A 14,449-nucleotide genomic window follows, 5' to 3' on the forward strand; every position below is an offset into this window, starting at 1 on the left:
TACGGGAATGTAATGGAGTCCACCAGCTCCTCGAAATCCGGCTTCAAGTTGAAAGGTTCACCTCTGGGGAAATCTCTAAAACTACGACTCGGTTTCGACCCACGCGTTCGCGTCACTTTCTGCGGTTCTTGGAAATGTGTGCCTTCGCAGATGCCGCAAAAATTGTGCCAAACCAGCACTTCGGTTAAAGAGCGAAAATGACGAAGAAACGTAAAGACGGCGAAATGAACTCTAGACGAGAGAGAATTCATTTCTGCAAGGAAGTTCATGTCCTACCATGGAGGACGGAAATGTCTTACCGCCGAAAGGTTTGCTCTGTCAGTTTTGGTAAAAGTACAAAGGGCCTCCGTGGCTTCGACAAGATACACGTTCCCCGTGTAGTCCCCGACCGCAACCAGAGCTCCGTCCTCGTGCGGCGCGATCGCGGTTAGCATGTTCTTGCAAAGTTGAATGTTAACAATGGGTTCGAGGATTCCTTGCAGCAGGTCCCAGACGTCGAGATGGCCCCCTCTGTCGATGGTGTAGAAGGTCGAAAACCGCGAAGTGCTCCAGCACCCTCCGGTCAGAAAATTGGGGAACGCCCTGGAAACCGAGCGAGTCTAGGTGAACGCGAAACGAGGTTCCACGTAGACCGAACATTTCGGACATAAATACGAGTTGAAAAACGTTCGATTAAATATAAATAAAAAGGAAGCAACGAGATATCTCAAGGAACGGACTTGGTAGCAACGGTGTTGCCTTCTTTGGTGTCTTCCGCCCAAACACGAGCGGTCCAATCTCCGACCGTCAAGAAGAACTTCGGATTGAACCCATTTCTGTCAACATCGATGACAGGCCCCAGATGACATTTGAATTGCAGAGCCAACTTCTCGGCCGAGGTTTTCGCCTTTCTGGACCCGCTGACGACGAGGCCATTTTCCATGCCCAGCAGGAACTTGGTGCCCATCGTGGGCTCGAAATTCGTGCAGGACACTCCTATGGCGTTCTCGAGCATCGGGTCCTTCAGGTTGTTCAGGTCCACGACGAGCGTTTCCGTCGGACCTCGCAGTTTTCTCATGTCCCACCACATCACTTGTCCATCGGACGCGGCGGAGAAGAACTCGGAGTTGTTCTTGGAATGGAGCCACTTCAGGGAATTTGCCGGCGACCTTTGAAAAAATACCGAATACCCACGTTTTCTGGTCATCAGGGATGGTCGTTAACGGGCCTCGTCGTTACGTCGTCTCGTCAATCTTCTGCCGTGGAATTATCCCCGGTCCGAAGTTCAGAGGCAGTAAAATCATTTTTTACTCGCCTTCCTTTTTTAGCGTTAACCTCTCCAACTACTTCGCGGAGGACGGAGTACTTTATCCTCGTGGCGGCGAAATCATGGCGCCCTCGGAAATCGGGTCGCTTTTAGGGCCCGGTTTCCGAAATAAGGCCACGTTGGTTAAGTAGATTACCCGCCGTGGCGACTTGGTCGGATTTCGATCCATTTGAGCTCGCCCCAATTCCTTTGACGCCGGCGGTTTACTCCTCCGAATTCGCGCAAAGGACGGGACGGTCCAGCGAAATCGCCCCCCAGTGTTCCCGGAGAGACCTGAATTTTTCACCTGTGGCTGTATTTCACGTGCGACACCTGAACTGGCTCGATTCCTTCTCGCGTGTCCCAGCTGCAAACCTGACCGGACATGAGACCGCTGGCGAGGACGGAAGGATCTCGTGGATTAAATTCCGTCACCACCGTAGGACAAAATGCCTTCAGCATCGTGTCAGGCTCGTTGGGGTTCTCTGGAAAAAGTACAGACCCCCTAACCAAAATTAAAGCGAGAGGCAGTCCAAGGAATTATGACCAGGAGAAATTACAGCGGCATATAATAATTTCATGGCCGGAAATTAATCCCGGAAATTGAGCTACCTTTTTCCTGCTTGAGCGCGTATGACTCGCCAATTTACTAACCGATTAGCCAAATATAAATGTACGGGCTGAGACTTAGAGCCTTCCGAAATTCCATCAGACAATAAGAGACAACGATTTTGTTTCCACGATCCGGGGACCAGGAAATCTTGTTTACCGGCCTTGTTGGTCTTTGCGGATCTGGGTACACGTTAACTGTCCTGGACGGTAATGGAATTATGTACCCATGTATAGACGACATGTAGCCTGTTATCTAAGTACCTCAATCCCAGCGGCTGCACCAGCTCCGTGGGGATCATGTCGTCGAAAAAGTGTTGGTAAATGTTGTTCGTGTTGTTTTGGTAGATGCAATGCTCCATTGGCTGTGGAATAATTTTGTGATTTGTACATGTGATTAGCAAAAATTCGGGACTTTTACTTTTAACAAATTATGCATCCTAGGTGCCCAATCCTCCTCTCGTTGCACGCGTTTGCGAAACCTCATGATGGCTTCTTCGTCTTTGGGATTAATCTCTTTGGGCCATCCACCTTCTACGTGGCACATACCACTATCCTTCATTTTTCTGCCCACGGTTTGAGCCTAAAATCGTGAAAATAAATTACGTAGATCTGGATAGTCCAGATTAGATGGTGTAACTAGTACCTCATGAAGAGCCATTTGCGTTGATTTTTGGGTCGCAACATGGCTGGGATCTCTTAATATATAATCGTTAAACAATTCTGGATTAGGTGAAATGTCTTCGTCAACGTTAGGCCCATAGTCGTCGAAGATACACTGCTTTCCGAAATCTGCACGAGTCTTCACGTAAACGTAGCTAACCTCCATATTTGTTGTCACTACGCGCCTATCTAAGTAATCATTAACAGAACCCTAACACGTAACTTTATTCGATGAAACAAATTCGCATTTCCTAAATTATACGGACGGGAGATAAAAAAGACTAAACTATGTACAAATATCGGGTCGCATACAGAACAACCCCTACTTGCAACAACCACAAAAAGGCTCATCAAGAAGTCGACAGATCTGGAATAATCATTTGTTAGATAAAAGAAAGATGATGGAATAAGCGGTACATCGGGTGTCGAGAAAAGTTTTATTTCTTTATTTGCTCTTTCCGATTCTACAGCAAACTTCCGGTTTACAAATTGTCTCCAAACAAGGTGTTTTAAATTTTAACTTTAAGCGTTTAACGTCACCGACCCTTTTCCTGCGCACTTTACTGATTTTTGTACTCGCTTTGCTCTCTAAATCTATGTCATACAAGCGATCGAAAGAGTCCCCGATTTCATCGGGAAGTGCCTTTTCTCCTCGACCTTCGAGCGATTTTCTAGGTTCATTTCGAGATGATCCACGATACACTATTGACCTCTTCATCGATATAACTTCTCCTTCAACTTTCGTTCGAGACTCCTTCACTTCATTGTTCTCAATCGATGTAATATCATTGCTATGTTTGATTTTCTTGTGCTCTCTACGTTCTTTTTTCATACCCGAAGAAGTAAATGTCGATGCTTCTTGATCGTATAGAGACGCTAGACTTGAGTACTTGTCGTTTTCCTGTAAAAGTATATATTAACGTTAAAACTAATCGATGCGCAATTTCAAGCAAGTTTCCTAACTATTCCGGAACGTTTCAGCGTTCTTCGTTCATCGGAATAGTCACCCTGGATTTTATTCTACTTTCCTCCCGCAAGTTCTATTAAAACATGCAAAGCGAGCCGCAAGGTATTTTAATTGGGAGAAGAATCTCAATCTCAAATTCGTACCTGTTGAATAATGTTGAAGTACCGCGATTCCACTTCCTCAAGATGGTCCGTTGTCTTTCCCTTTTGCTTCTTCTCGATTGACTTCGACTTTTCTTTCGTCCACTTTTCCCTACTTTGGCTGTCGCTCCTCTCCTTGTTTTTATCATTAAATTTCTCCTTATTCGTGTCCTTCTCTTTGTGCTTATCTCTGACTTTGTCCTTCGGCCTGGTCTTTATCGCTTCATCGTCAACTTCCTCACCAAGTTTCTTACCTAACCGTAACTCTCTAAGGCGAGTGTCTATTATTTTTTCGAACCGACTACACCTCTCTAAATACTGCAATTAAGTTAATGGGTTGCACCTTGAATAACGCGTGCGTAAATTAATAACCAGGGAATTATGGAAACGATCCAGGGCGTAATTACCGAGGTAACGAGCGCCTTGTCGTTCTTTCCGCTTGTTCTTAGAGCTTCGGAGGGCTCAATAAGATAGACGTTTCCCTTGATATCACCAACAGCTACTAAACTTCCTTTCCTCTGCGGCTTAATGGCCCTCAGTGCATCATCGCAAAGACGAGCCGTGCATACCGGGTTCTTCATGCTAATTAGGAGATCATAGACCTCCAGCGTACCGTCCATGGTTATGAGATAAAATGCCGAGCATTTCGATGCACTCCAACAGCCACCGGACAGAAGTACCCTCTGTTCCCTACAACGGAATTCCCTAGATGAGCACACTGATTAAACTCTCGCCAAGTTCATTTATACCCCCAAGGTGTGGTAAAGAACCGCCACTTATTTCAATATCCATATTTAGTCTGTATTAACACTTTACCAACCGGCGAATTTGGAAGTAAATGGCGATCACGGGTATCGTAAAACCGATTAATAGGCTTCCGGTCGGTAAAGTGTTAAATTTGAATTTCATTATCAAGAGAAGGAAAATAATTTTTTCCAATTGTAAGAAATTATTCGATTTGAGGGAACAGTGAAATGTCAAAGAAATGTTTAGGTGAATTTCACGTCAGGAAATAATTCGGAAGATAGCTGGCCTTGAATTACTTCAAACGCTCATGCCGGCTGTGAAATGAACCCTTGACGAAATCTCCGCAATTTTCCCGCCGCGAGATGGGAATTCTTGAGGCTGAGTGTACCTCCATTCATTTTTAATGTATTCAAGCCGAAGGACCGTTTCTTAAAATTCATAGCTTCTAATGAAAATATTGTAGAACCTCGAGTGAGGGCTCATTTAAATCCCTGAAGAACGCACTTTAAAATGTATGAACACCTGTGCCTCTAAAAGAGATTTGCACCTGCAAAGCTACCGCGCCCTAAAGTCCAATTTCGGAGATACTCCTACTCGGCGTTTTCATCAACACTAAATTTCCACACCTCTGACACGTATGACGTTACTTCAGCCCGGCATATTTATTCATAAATATTATTTCATATACGAGCATCAAACGATGCGACGAAATTCGCAAAGACCAAAAACACGGCAAAGATTCAACGGGTGAGAAAATGAAAATCCAGCTCAGCCGGTCCAATCAATCCGTTCTTGGTTATTTTTTCAGTGTCTTCTAATAAGAAGAAAAATTGAAAAATCAAAGCATAACGTTACTTCAAAGAGACGAGGTCGTTTTCTCGGACGTCCTGCGACCAGACCTTGGCCGTCCAGTCGCCAACTGTCAGGAAGTTGCTCAAGCAAACTGGATGTCGATCAATGGCCACGACAGGGCCAGGATGGCATTTAAATCTGTATCCCAATTTCTCCAGGGCATTTTTGGCCCCCCTGGTCCCCCTGACGACGACTCCATTTTCCATGCCAGCCAGGAATCGGTTGCCCTTGGTGGGCTCGTAGTGCAGGGAGGAGACGCCGATCGCTCCTGTCGTACTCTGTCTCAAAGGATCCTCCAAATCCATCACCAAGGTCTCGGTTGGCGCCCGCAATTTCCGAATGTCCCACCATTTCATTAATCCGTCCGTCGAGGCGGAGAAGAACTCCGAGTTGGTCTTGGAATTGATCCAGAGCGCCAAGTTTGCCGGGCTCCTTGAAGAGGTTCATGGCCGGGATGGATTTTTCAACTTTGCTAACTCAATCGCGGCACAAACTTTCGGCCCGATTCCCGATTCAATGGGTGTTATATACATACATACGAACCGATCGCACCTACCTGTGACTGAATTTCAGATGGGACACATCGATCGGCGCTTGTCCCGAACGAATATCCCAGCTGCAAACTTGCCCCGACATCAAACCGCTGATCAGCATCCACGGGTTCCGAGAGTTGTACTCTATTGTTACACTCGGGCAAAATGCCTCCAGACTCATGAATGGCCTGCCCAGGTGTCCTGCTAACGTAATATCGCTATCTATTTTTTTCTAATGTTATCTGGTAAAATTCGATCCGATACCTAGATCCCATATGTAGGAAGGACTTGCATCCGATAAAACCTTTTGAAATTCCGTGCAACAATATGCAACTGCCAATTGCTTCCCCTCGTCAGGTGACCAGGATAGACTCGAGACCGGCCTTACCTGCGATTGCGGATCTGCGTATACCTTCGTGGTCCTACAGATTAAAAAAATTTTTTTAAATCTTTTTCACGTGGACATTTTATTGTTAATCATATTACCTGACATCCAGAGGCGAGACCAACTCGGTTGGAATCATGTCGTCGAAAAAGTGCCGATAAATGTCGCTCGTGCCGTTTTGGAGCACGTACTTTTCCATAGTCTGCGACACAATACACGCATTATCGATGAATCCGGCATTGATTTTGAACAACTAGGAATTATCGGCTCGGCGTATATGAAAGCCGCCTGATTTAGAGTTTGACGAAGTTGGAACGAAAAATAAACAGCTCAAGGTTGTTTTGCCAGCTGTACGGCATGGAAAAGGAGGGCTTCTAAATTTGGAATCTTTCTTATTGTTAACCGGTCGTTCGATTGTGTGTTCTTCTATTTTAATGAGATGTTTAGAATTATTTATATAAACAAGATATTTCCGCGAAAGCTTCACGAGATAAGTAGGACGCCGTCAATGCGTTCGAAAAAGAAAAAGTAGAAAACTACTTTCGTGAGTTCTCTCATCTTCGGAGCCCAGTAATTGCTTCTTTCGACTCGCTTCCGGTATCTGGCAGCGATTTCCGGATCGTTCGCGTTGATCTCTCTTGGCCAGCCACCTTCTGTGTGCAACACTCCGGTTTCCACCAATTTTTTCCCTTCGGTTTGTACCTGTTTACGAGAGTAATCGATAACTAGACCACTGGAGATTAAGAATCTAAGAATACTCCTGAAAGTATGAAAAAATTGCAGGGGTTTTTTGCAGTTAGAGCTCGAGGGTTTATTAACTTTACTGATTTCACTGGCAGTGGTTACAGCATTTTCTCGGTTTAATGCTAACCTCGTGTAAAGCCAGCTGGGAGTGCACTTGGATCCCAGCATCAAGAACACTTTTGTATGTAAAATTCTTCCTAAGCTCATTTTGAGGTTGCAGATTTTCCTCGATAAAGGGTCCAACGTTATTGAATATACACTGTTTTCCAAAATCCGATCTGGTCTTCACGTAAACATACTGCACCTCCATCGTCGTAATATTGTAAATAAATGGAAAATATAACATCCAGAAAATTGTATAATTCGACTAAAAGTAATGTAAAATATCTTCAAACTATAAAAAGGGAAACTGACAGAGTAGAAATCATGTCTGGCAGTTTGACGTTTACAAGATTTAATTAATCTTGCCTTTTCAATGGACATAATCGAACTGACATCCGAATGCAGTCATATTCACATGAAACAATTTGTCTCACTACTCTCGGCTATGACTGGCGTTAACATGTCAAAATTAAAAAAAAATGTATACATTTCTCAAATATTTGTTTCCTCAGTTATGTAGAAAAAAGAACTACAAACGTCACTACGTAATCAAGATATAAAACAGATGTATCTAATGGAGTGCGAAATTTGCAAACTGTATAAATAAGAAGGATTCAATTTCAAATTTTCAAAAAGGCTATAAATTCCGTCAAAATCATGTTCCGAAGTCGCATCTGCGAGTACCTCCAAAAGGTGACAATTACCCTTTCTCACATTTTTTCTAATTCCTATTTAAAAAATCTCCTCTCTTCGATTTATCATCACGTTTTTTATCCAGGCAACGTCTCTTCTATGGTCCACCCTGAAAACCCTAAAAACTGACTCAATATCCCCACCGGACAAGGCCATTACTTCAACTTGCATCCCAAAGCACTGCCATCTATCACTCAAAAATCCTTATCCAGTTGGTCCCCGAAAGCCCAGCATAACCCTCGACAAGAAACGACTGCTTGTCATAAATCAGCAGCAAATTTACATCCTAACGAATTACCCGCAAATCACGGCGGATGGCAGAAGAGCCTTCTCTTCGACAGGAAGAAAGTCTCCCCTGGAGGAAATAAAATCCTGTACCAAGATCAAGCCCACTTCGAGAAATGATTCATGCGCCAAAAAACTCGTCGCATCGGAGACCAGCTGCCCTGCAGTTTTTCCACCCTTCCCCAGACCCTACCATCCCCCAGAAGTAATCGAAATACCCCACGAACCGGATCATCCACCACCCATGCACAAAAAGAGCAAGCCATTTCCAGACTCTCCATCCAAAATGCTCATCTCTCCTCCGTGTCCCCCAAAACCCATGGTCTACTCTCCTGCAAGTGCGACCACTTGTCCGGAGTTCGGTCCATCGGCAACGATCCTTGCTCCCAGAAAGTCCATGAATGTCATCCAGGAATCCGAGTCCTGTCTGGGCCCCCAGCCGATCAGCTCCAAGCCTTACACGACGAAGATGCAGGAGTGCGCAGCGCCTCGCCTTCGAGAACGCCGTCAGGATCTAGTCTGCTGCGTGGATTTCCCCAGGATGAAGGTGCAGGAAGTTAGGTCGTGTAAACGTCAATGCGTTATCAGCTTTGATGAGAAATGCAAGTCTGGAATACGTTTGCCTCGAGAGTTGACTCCTGCGGAGTCGGCCAAAAGGGGTCCGCTCGTCAAGGCGGTGGGAAGTTGCTGCTTGAAGAGGTTCCCCGACGTCTTCAGCATCGAGGATCTGAGCGACTGCAGACCCAATGTCTCCTCCCTGAAATACCGCGTCTCGAGGTGTCCCACCCTAGGGAGGATGTGGTGCACTCGCAAGGAGGTGCCCGCTGTGGCTCCGGATCCTCTTCCCAGGAAGATCTATCATCCCATGGTGAAGAAATCCCGCAGGAAGATCGAGAGATTCAACTCCGACGGAGCCTGGATGAGGCAGAAACTCTGCCTCAGACGACGCGTCTACAGGTGTCCTCCTAGGACCCCCAAGAAGCAGACCTCCAGGGATCCCTGTCCTCCGGTTCTCCAGGAAGTTCGATGCGACCACTGCTCGCCTCAGCCTGCTGCGACCTTGCTGACCGACGTTTGCAAAACCGATCTTCCGTCAATGGATCGGAGGGAACTACCTAAAAGAATGCCGAAGAGACCGCCCTCCAAGTGTTGCATTTCACCTACAGATGACTGCAGACTCGTCAAGCTGAAGAACTACCAGATGAAAATGGACGAAAGTAGACATGTCAAGGAAGAGGATGAATCCAGGCCCTGGCGTCGTTCGCGTTGATTGTTATCTAGTGAATTTCTCGTGTATCGGTATCTAATAAACGCCATTAGACCCTGCCTTGACGTTTTAATCCTTACTTGATATTTGTCTCCTTGCTGAACTGAAGCTATTTGAAGGTCTCGTGAGAACCTTTTATCGACGCCGGAATTTCTGTCCACAGATAATAGACGACTGGTACCACCTGGAACATCGATCCGTGGTGAAGAGATCGACGGAACCGCATTATGAGGTGCACAATCGACTCATCAAGGACTCCAGAGTCAGACGGGCAGAACAACAGCGAGCCAAATCGCGGACCAAAAGAGACTTGATAGTCAGACGTCCACCCAATACGCAGATCCTTCTGAACGACGATCGATGGCCTCAGATGTGGTACTTGGTGAGTAGACTCCGTTATCAAGAAATGCTAGGAATAATATATCAAAACGAAAGACTAACCTCCACTCAAAATATTTGTTCACTGCATTGGAGGGATCGGTTTATGTTTCAGAATCGAGGAAACGGGCTGGACATGAACGTGCAGGGTGCATGGTCGGAAGGAGTGACCGGAAGTGGCGTCGTGGTCACCATCCTCGACGACGGTTTGGAGAAGGATCATCCGGACCTCTACAGAAATTACGTGAGTGCTTTAAAAAAAACCTCCCCATAATTCTTCCTCGGTAAGTGAAAAGTGCCCCTTCATGCATGAACCCCGGTAACGCAGATGCTCATCCAGTCCATCCATTTTATCGGTCTCGTCGAGATGCCATCTAGTCAGAAGCTGGCAGGATAATGGCAGAGCATTGTTCTCTTCCAGGATCCACAAGCCAGCTACGACGTCAATAGTCATGACGAAGATCCCATGCCGAGGTACGACGTAGTAGACAGTAATCGACACGGCACCCGATGTGCAGGTGAAGTGGCAGCCACTGCAAACAATTCCATCTGCGCTGTCGGCGTTGCCTTTGGCGCCGGAGTTGGAGGCAAGTCTGCATAAAATGAATACGTAACGAGCTGGGAATGAAATCTCTCCATGAGGAGATTTTTCCTTACAACTTTCCTCTTTCCTCACAGGGGTGCGGATGCTGGACGGAGACGTCACCGACGCAGTCGAGGCGAGATCTCTGAGTCTGAATCCTCAGCACATCGACATCTACAGCGCTTCTTGGGGCCCTGACGATGATGGAAAAACCGTCGACGGACCTGGTGAACTGGCCACCAGAGCCTTTGTCGAAGGAATCACGAAGGCAAGTCGAAGATCTCGAAGATCGGCCAGAAATTAGACGCCTGGGGAGAATTTCTCGAGTAAACCCAAGGAACAGGATGAGATCACAAGGCGGCGGGGTCAATATCATTAATATCGGCACTGGTCTTTTATTTACCCGATACAAAGGAGTTCGGAGAATTCTGTTTCGAGACAATGCTCAGGTTCCCACTGGAGTACAGGTCGGTGCAGTTATCCCTTGAAAAGGGACGAAAGTTACAATCGTATCGCACTCGGTAACGTCTCGAGACATTCAATCTGGGCCTTACAAAGGGACATTGTTAGACGACGCATTCATGCCAAGTACGGGGAAATGTCTTCGGGGCTCCGTGCGCCTAACAGAACGTACTAATCGGGGAGGGATCGATAAGTCTTCGGGCATTTAATCGAATCGAAGACTAGGTGCAACAATAATTGAATTGCTCGTAAATGAAACGACCGACAGGGAGTCGGTTCTCCGAGAGGGAAAGAAATGGATGTCCACTCTTGCTCCGAGTTACGGCCAAGATTCGTTTTAATGCGCCATATTACCTCCATTCCGGTAGCGATTCGATATATCGGTCGACGAACCAGGAAAGTGGTGCAATACCAATCTAATACCGGTCGCGATAAATCCCGCTGGAGCGGCCTGACTAACTCGGAACAAGCTCAACGGCTCTGCAGTAATCTCGGAACGATGATCCCTCCGGAGTTAAGGAACTCGTCCGTAAGAAATAATTTCATTAACGGCAACGACAAGGTCGGGGTTGTAGAAGGTGCCACCGAATCTGCCGAACCGGCGCACTAATAGATTCCGCGGTCTATCTGGAGATGAAAGTTTCTAATTGGCGCTTTTAAGCGTTTCTCAACGTCTCGACGGTGCACGTCTGCATACATTAGCATATTAAACTTACTCCGGGCCAACTTCGTGACTCACCGGTCTTGTAAGTCATATGCAAATGTAAGCTCTGCCGAAGCCTTTCCGGAAGAATCAAACCACGCTCGGGAGATCCTAACTTCGTAATTCCCGAAACAGGTACAACCTGTAACCGAGATGAGCTTGGATACGCATACGCCGATGCCTCTTCGGGTTCCTGGTCGATCTCATTGGTTTTCCCTCGTTGTTTCTCGATTCGACGAACTTTTTAAGTGCGTTTTGATTCCCTAGGGCCGCAATGGGAAGGGGTCCATTTTTGTCTGGGCTTCGGGGAACGGCGGCAAGGACTACGACAACTGCAACTGCGACGGCTACACCAACAGCATCTGGACCCTCTCCATCAGCAGCGCCACGGAGAACGGCTTGGTGCCCTGGTACAGCGAAGCTTGTTCGTCCACTTTGGCCACCACGTACAGTTCGGGATCGACGGGGGAAAAACAGGTCGTAACGACGGATCTGCATCACCACTGCACCAGCAGCCACACAGGAACTTCTGCATCTGCACCCCTGGCAGCCGGAATATGCGCCCTCGCCCTGGAAGCAAACAGGGATCTAACTTGGAGGGACATGCAGCACATCGTTGTTAGAACTGCCAAGCCTGCCAACTTAAAGGCCCCTGACTGGGTCGTCAACGGAGTTGGTCGAAACGGTTAGTGAAATTAGAGATCACTTGTCCATTTTCCAAAAGAGGCAAACCTAAATTCGATGATAAAGGCCGGAAAAACGTAGGCTCCGAAAAGGACATGGTCATATCTACGTCTTTGATTTTTGTTGCCGAAAATCATTGATCTTGCAATGGAATTTTAATGACATCGTAATTGAGGTTTGTACGTTTCACCGGGAAAAGGAGTTGAATTAAATTTTTCCTATTTCTGGGACTTCGCCGAGACGGGAGGGATATCGATTATCGGAGGGTACTCCCAGAACGGGTCTGATAGATTTCAAAGTTAAACTTGCGGGTCATAATGGGATGACTTTTATCACGTTTTTCTCTGACATGTTGCAGTGAGCCATAGCTTCGGTTACGGTCTGATGGATGCAACTGCAATGGTTCGACTTGCTAGGAAATGGAGAACAGTGCCGGAGCAGCGGAAGTGCGAAGTTTCTGCCCCTCACACCGGCAGGTCGCGAATCTTATCAAAACTCGTGATAACGCTCTACTTTCGATCCTATATTTTTTTTTGTCTCGGTGTTCCGCCGCTTTCTTTTCGAGGACGTCTTCGGACGAGCGTCCATCGATCGCCTCGTGAATTTGCATGGATTTGAGATTCCAGTGTTCCGCTGTGCGATCTCTTTTGTGTGTTTCTATTGCATTCATTTGCGCCACTTGGCGCTTAAAAGAAAAGGAATTTTAATAGAGCGACCACCCTGGAATACCGTGACATGAAAGCGGGTCCTGATTTAAACAATTTTACGCAACGACGCACCAACGCGAAACCAAGTTTTACCGTCAGCTGTTTTTCAGGCAAATTCCTGCGAAGAGTCAATTGGTGCTCGAGCTGCACGTGAAGGAATGCAGCGGTGTCAATTTCCTGGAGCACGTACAAGTGAGTGTCTTCTTCCTCAATTCGGGAAATGGAAGGGAAATTAAAAATAGTTCGCCCGACTATCTCCACGAAAGAATCGGGGACCATTTCTGTACCCTGTACAGAAACAAGGAGCGATGCGACGAAAATTTTCGAAGCCCCCTTCCACAAGTCTCCTGCCCTTTGGTTTGATCGCATCCAACATTAAAAATCCACAAGTCCAATATTAAAAATCCACAATGAATGTGCATTCTCAAGTCCAAGTGTTGCAATGCAGCCGCAAGTTGCAGGTGCATAGTCATCGAACGGGTGAAAGTAATGCCACCGGTGACGTCGGAAATTCTAAGTTGACCTTTTCTTCCCATCACAGGCGAAGGTGTCTTTAATGGCCACAAGAAGAGGGGACCTTCAGATACATTTAACATCTCCCCGGGGAACGAAGAGCACTCTCTTGGCAAAGAGGCAACACGACATCTCAAAAGCCGGCTTTAACCAATGGCCGTTCATGTCGGTCCACACGTGGGGCGAAAGGCCCCATGGTACGTGGAAATTGGAAATCCACAACGAGGGCCGTTACCTTGGTAAGTTTCTATCCCGTTCCTAAGGAACACGAATTACTCGCAGCTTTTATCAGCCACGGCTCCGAAATCGATTTCAGTAACGTAATCGATTACGTCCGAGCGGTGCTCCGAACTACTAGAATCCACCTATTGATGGCGAATGATCGAGTTGTTTTAAACTAAAAGAAAATTTTAGGGCCAATATTTCCCTCCCCCCCCCCCCTCAGAAATGTTATAAGGGAATTATAATTCAACGTTAAATAAAATTGTTTTAACTTGTTGCTTGAAAGCTGACCGCCGAAGCTGGGAACACACCTCTCGTATTTCATCGTACCGGATAACTTTTGCGATTGCGTGCGATGTCGCACGTGCCATAGTTGCCAGTAATTCCATCAATTGTTCAAAAGTACCCTAACGCGTTCATAGGAAACTAGATTAGGACAGAGTTCAACTGCCTCGTATATGATTTCGACACCGGACAACTTCGCCGTTGTCAAGTAGAACCGAACGCTTCCCTGACGTTGAACAAAAAGGTGATAGCTGCATTTATTATCTGGAATTAGATGCAGGATGAATATCGTAGAATCGATTCATTCGCGATCTCGTGTCGATCATTCGCCATCGTAATCGTTGCGGTGCTACGGGCTGACTTGGCTGACCAGAATAACCAGCACACCCACTAACCATCCATACTGGCAGCTTTTCGAGCCGACTCGGACCCAAGGCTGCCGACACCGTTTCTAGAGCATACGTCATCGGGAATTGACCCTTTGCAATATGCGTAGCTCGCTCGATAGCGAAAATCTAAATTCGGACATTCGAGCGGTCTAAATCCGTCGAGTAGCAATAATCGAACGCGTTTGCTAGACGTCTGGCCGAGAACGCAGTGCGGCGCAAACCGCGCCGATAATAGCGAAGCTTTTTTCATG

At 46.6% G+C, this 14,449-nt stretch overlaps 1 protein-coding gene across 1 annotated transcript in view; it reads left to right on the forward strand.

Annotated features, from left to right (window-relative positions):
* Positions 1 to 14,449, forward strand: part of LOC105699711 (furin-like protease 1) — a 95,883-nt gene that overhangs the window by 66,308 nt on the left and 15,126 nt on the right. Inside the window, exons 2-9 of the mRNA XM_012424913.2 lie at positions 9,436 to 9,654; positions 9,766 to 9,894; positions 10,072 to 10,237; positions 10,329 to 10,501; positions 11,666 to 12,083; positions 12,441 to 12,558; positions 12,900 to 12,981; positions 13,331 to 13,541. Of these exons, the coding sequence (XP_012280336.1) occupies positions 9,436 to 9,654; positions 9,766 to 9,894; positions 10,072 to 10,237; positions 10,329 to 10,501; positions 11,666 to 12,083; positions 12,441 to 12,558; positions 12,900 to 12,981; positions 13,331 to 13,541 (1,516 nt within the window). The remainder of the gene's footprint in view (positions 1 to 9,435; positions 9,655 to 9,765; positions 9,895 to 10,071; positions 10,238 to 10,328; positions 10,502 to 11,665; positions 12,084 to 12,440; positions 12,559 to 12,899; positions 12,982 to 13,330; positions 13,542 to 14,449) is intronic.

Source organism: Orussus abietinus, unplaced genomic scaffold (assembly GCF_000612105.2).
Source record: "Orussus abietinus isolate OABI.00-Male unplaced genomic scaffold, Oabi_2.0 scaffold19, whole genome shotgun sequence".
NCBI classification, from domain to species: domain Eukaryota; kingdom Metazoa; phylum Arthropoda; class Insecta; order Hymenoptera; family Orussidae; genus Orussus; species Orussus abietinus.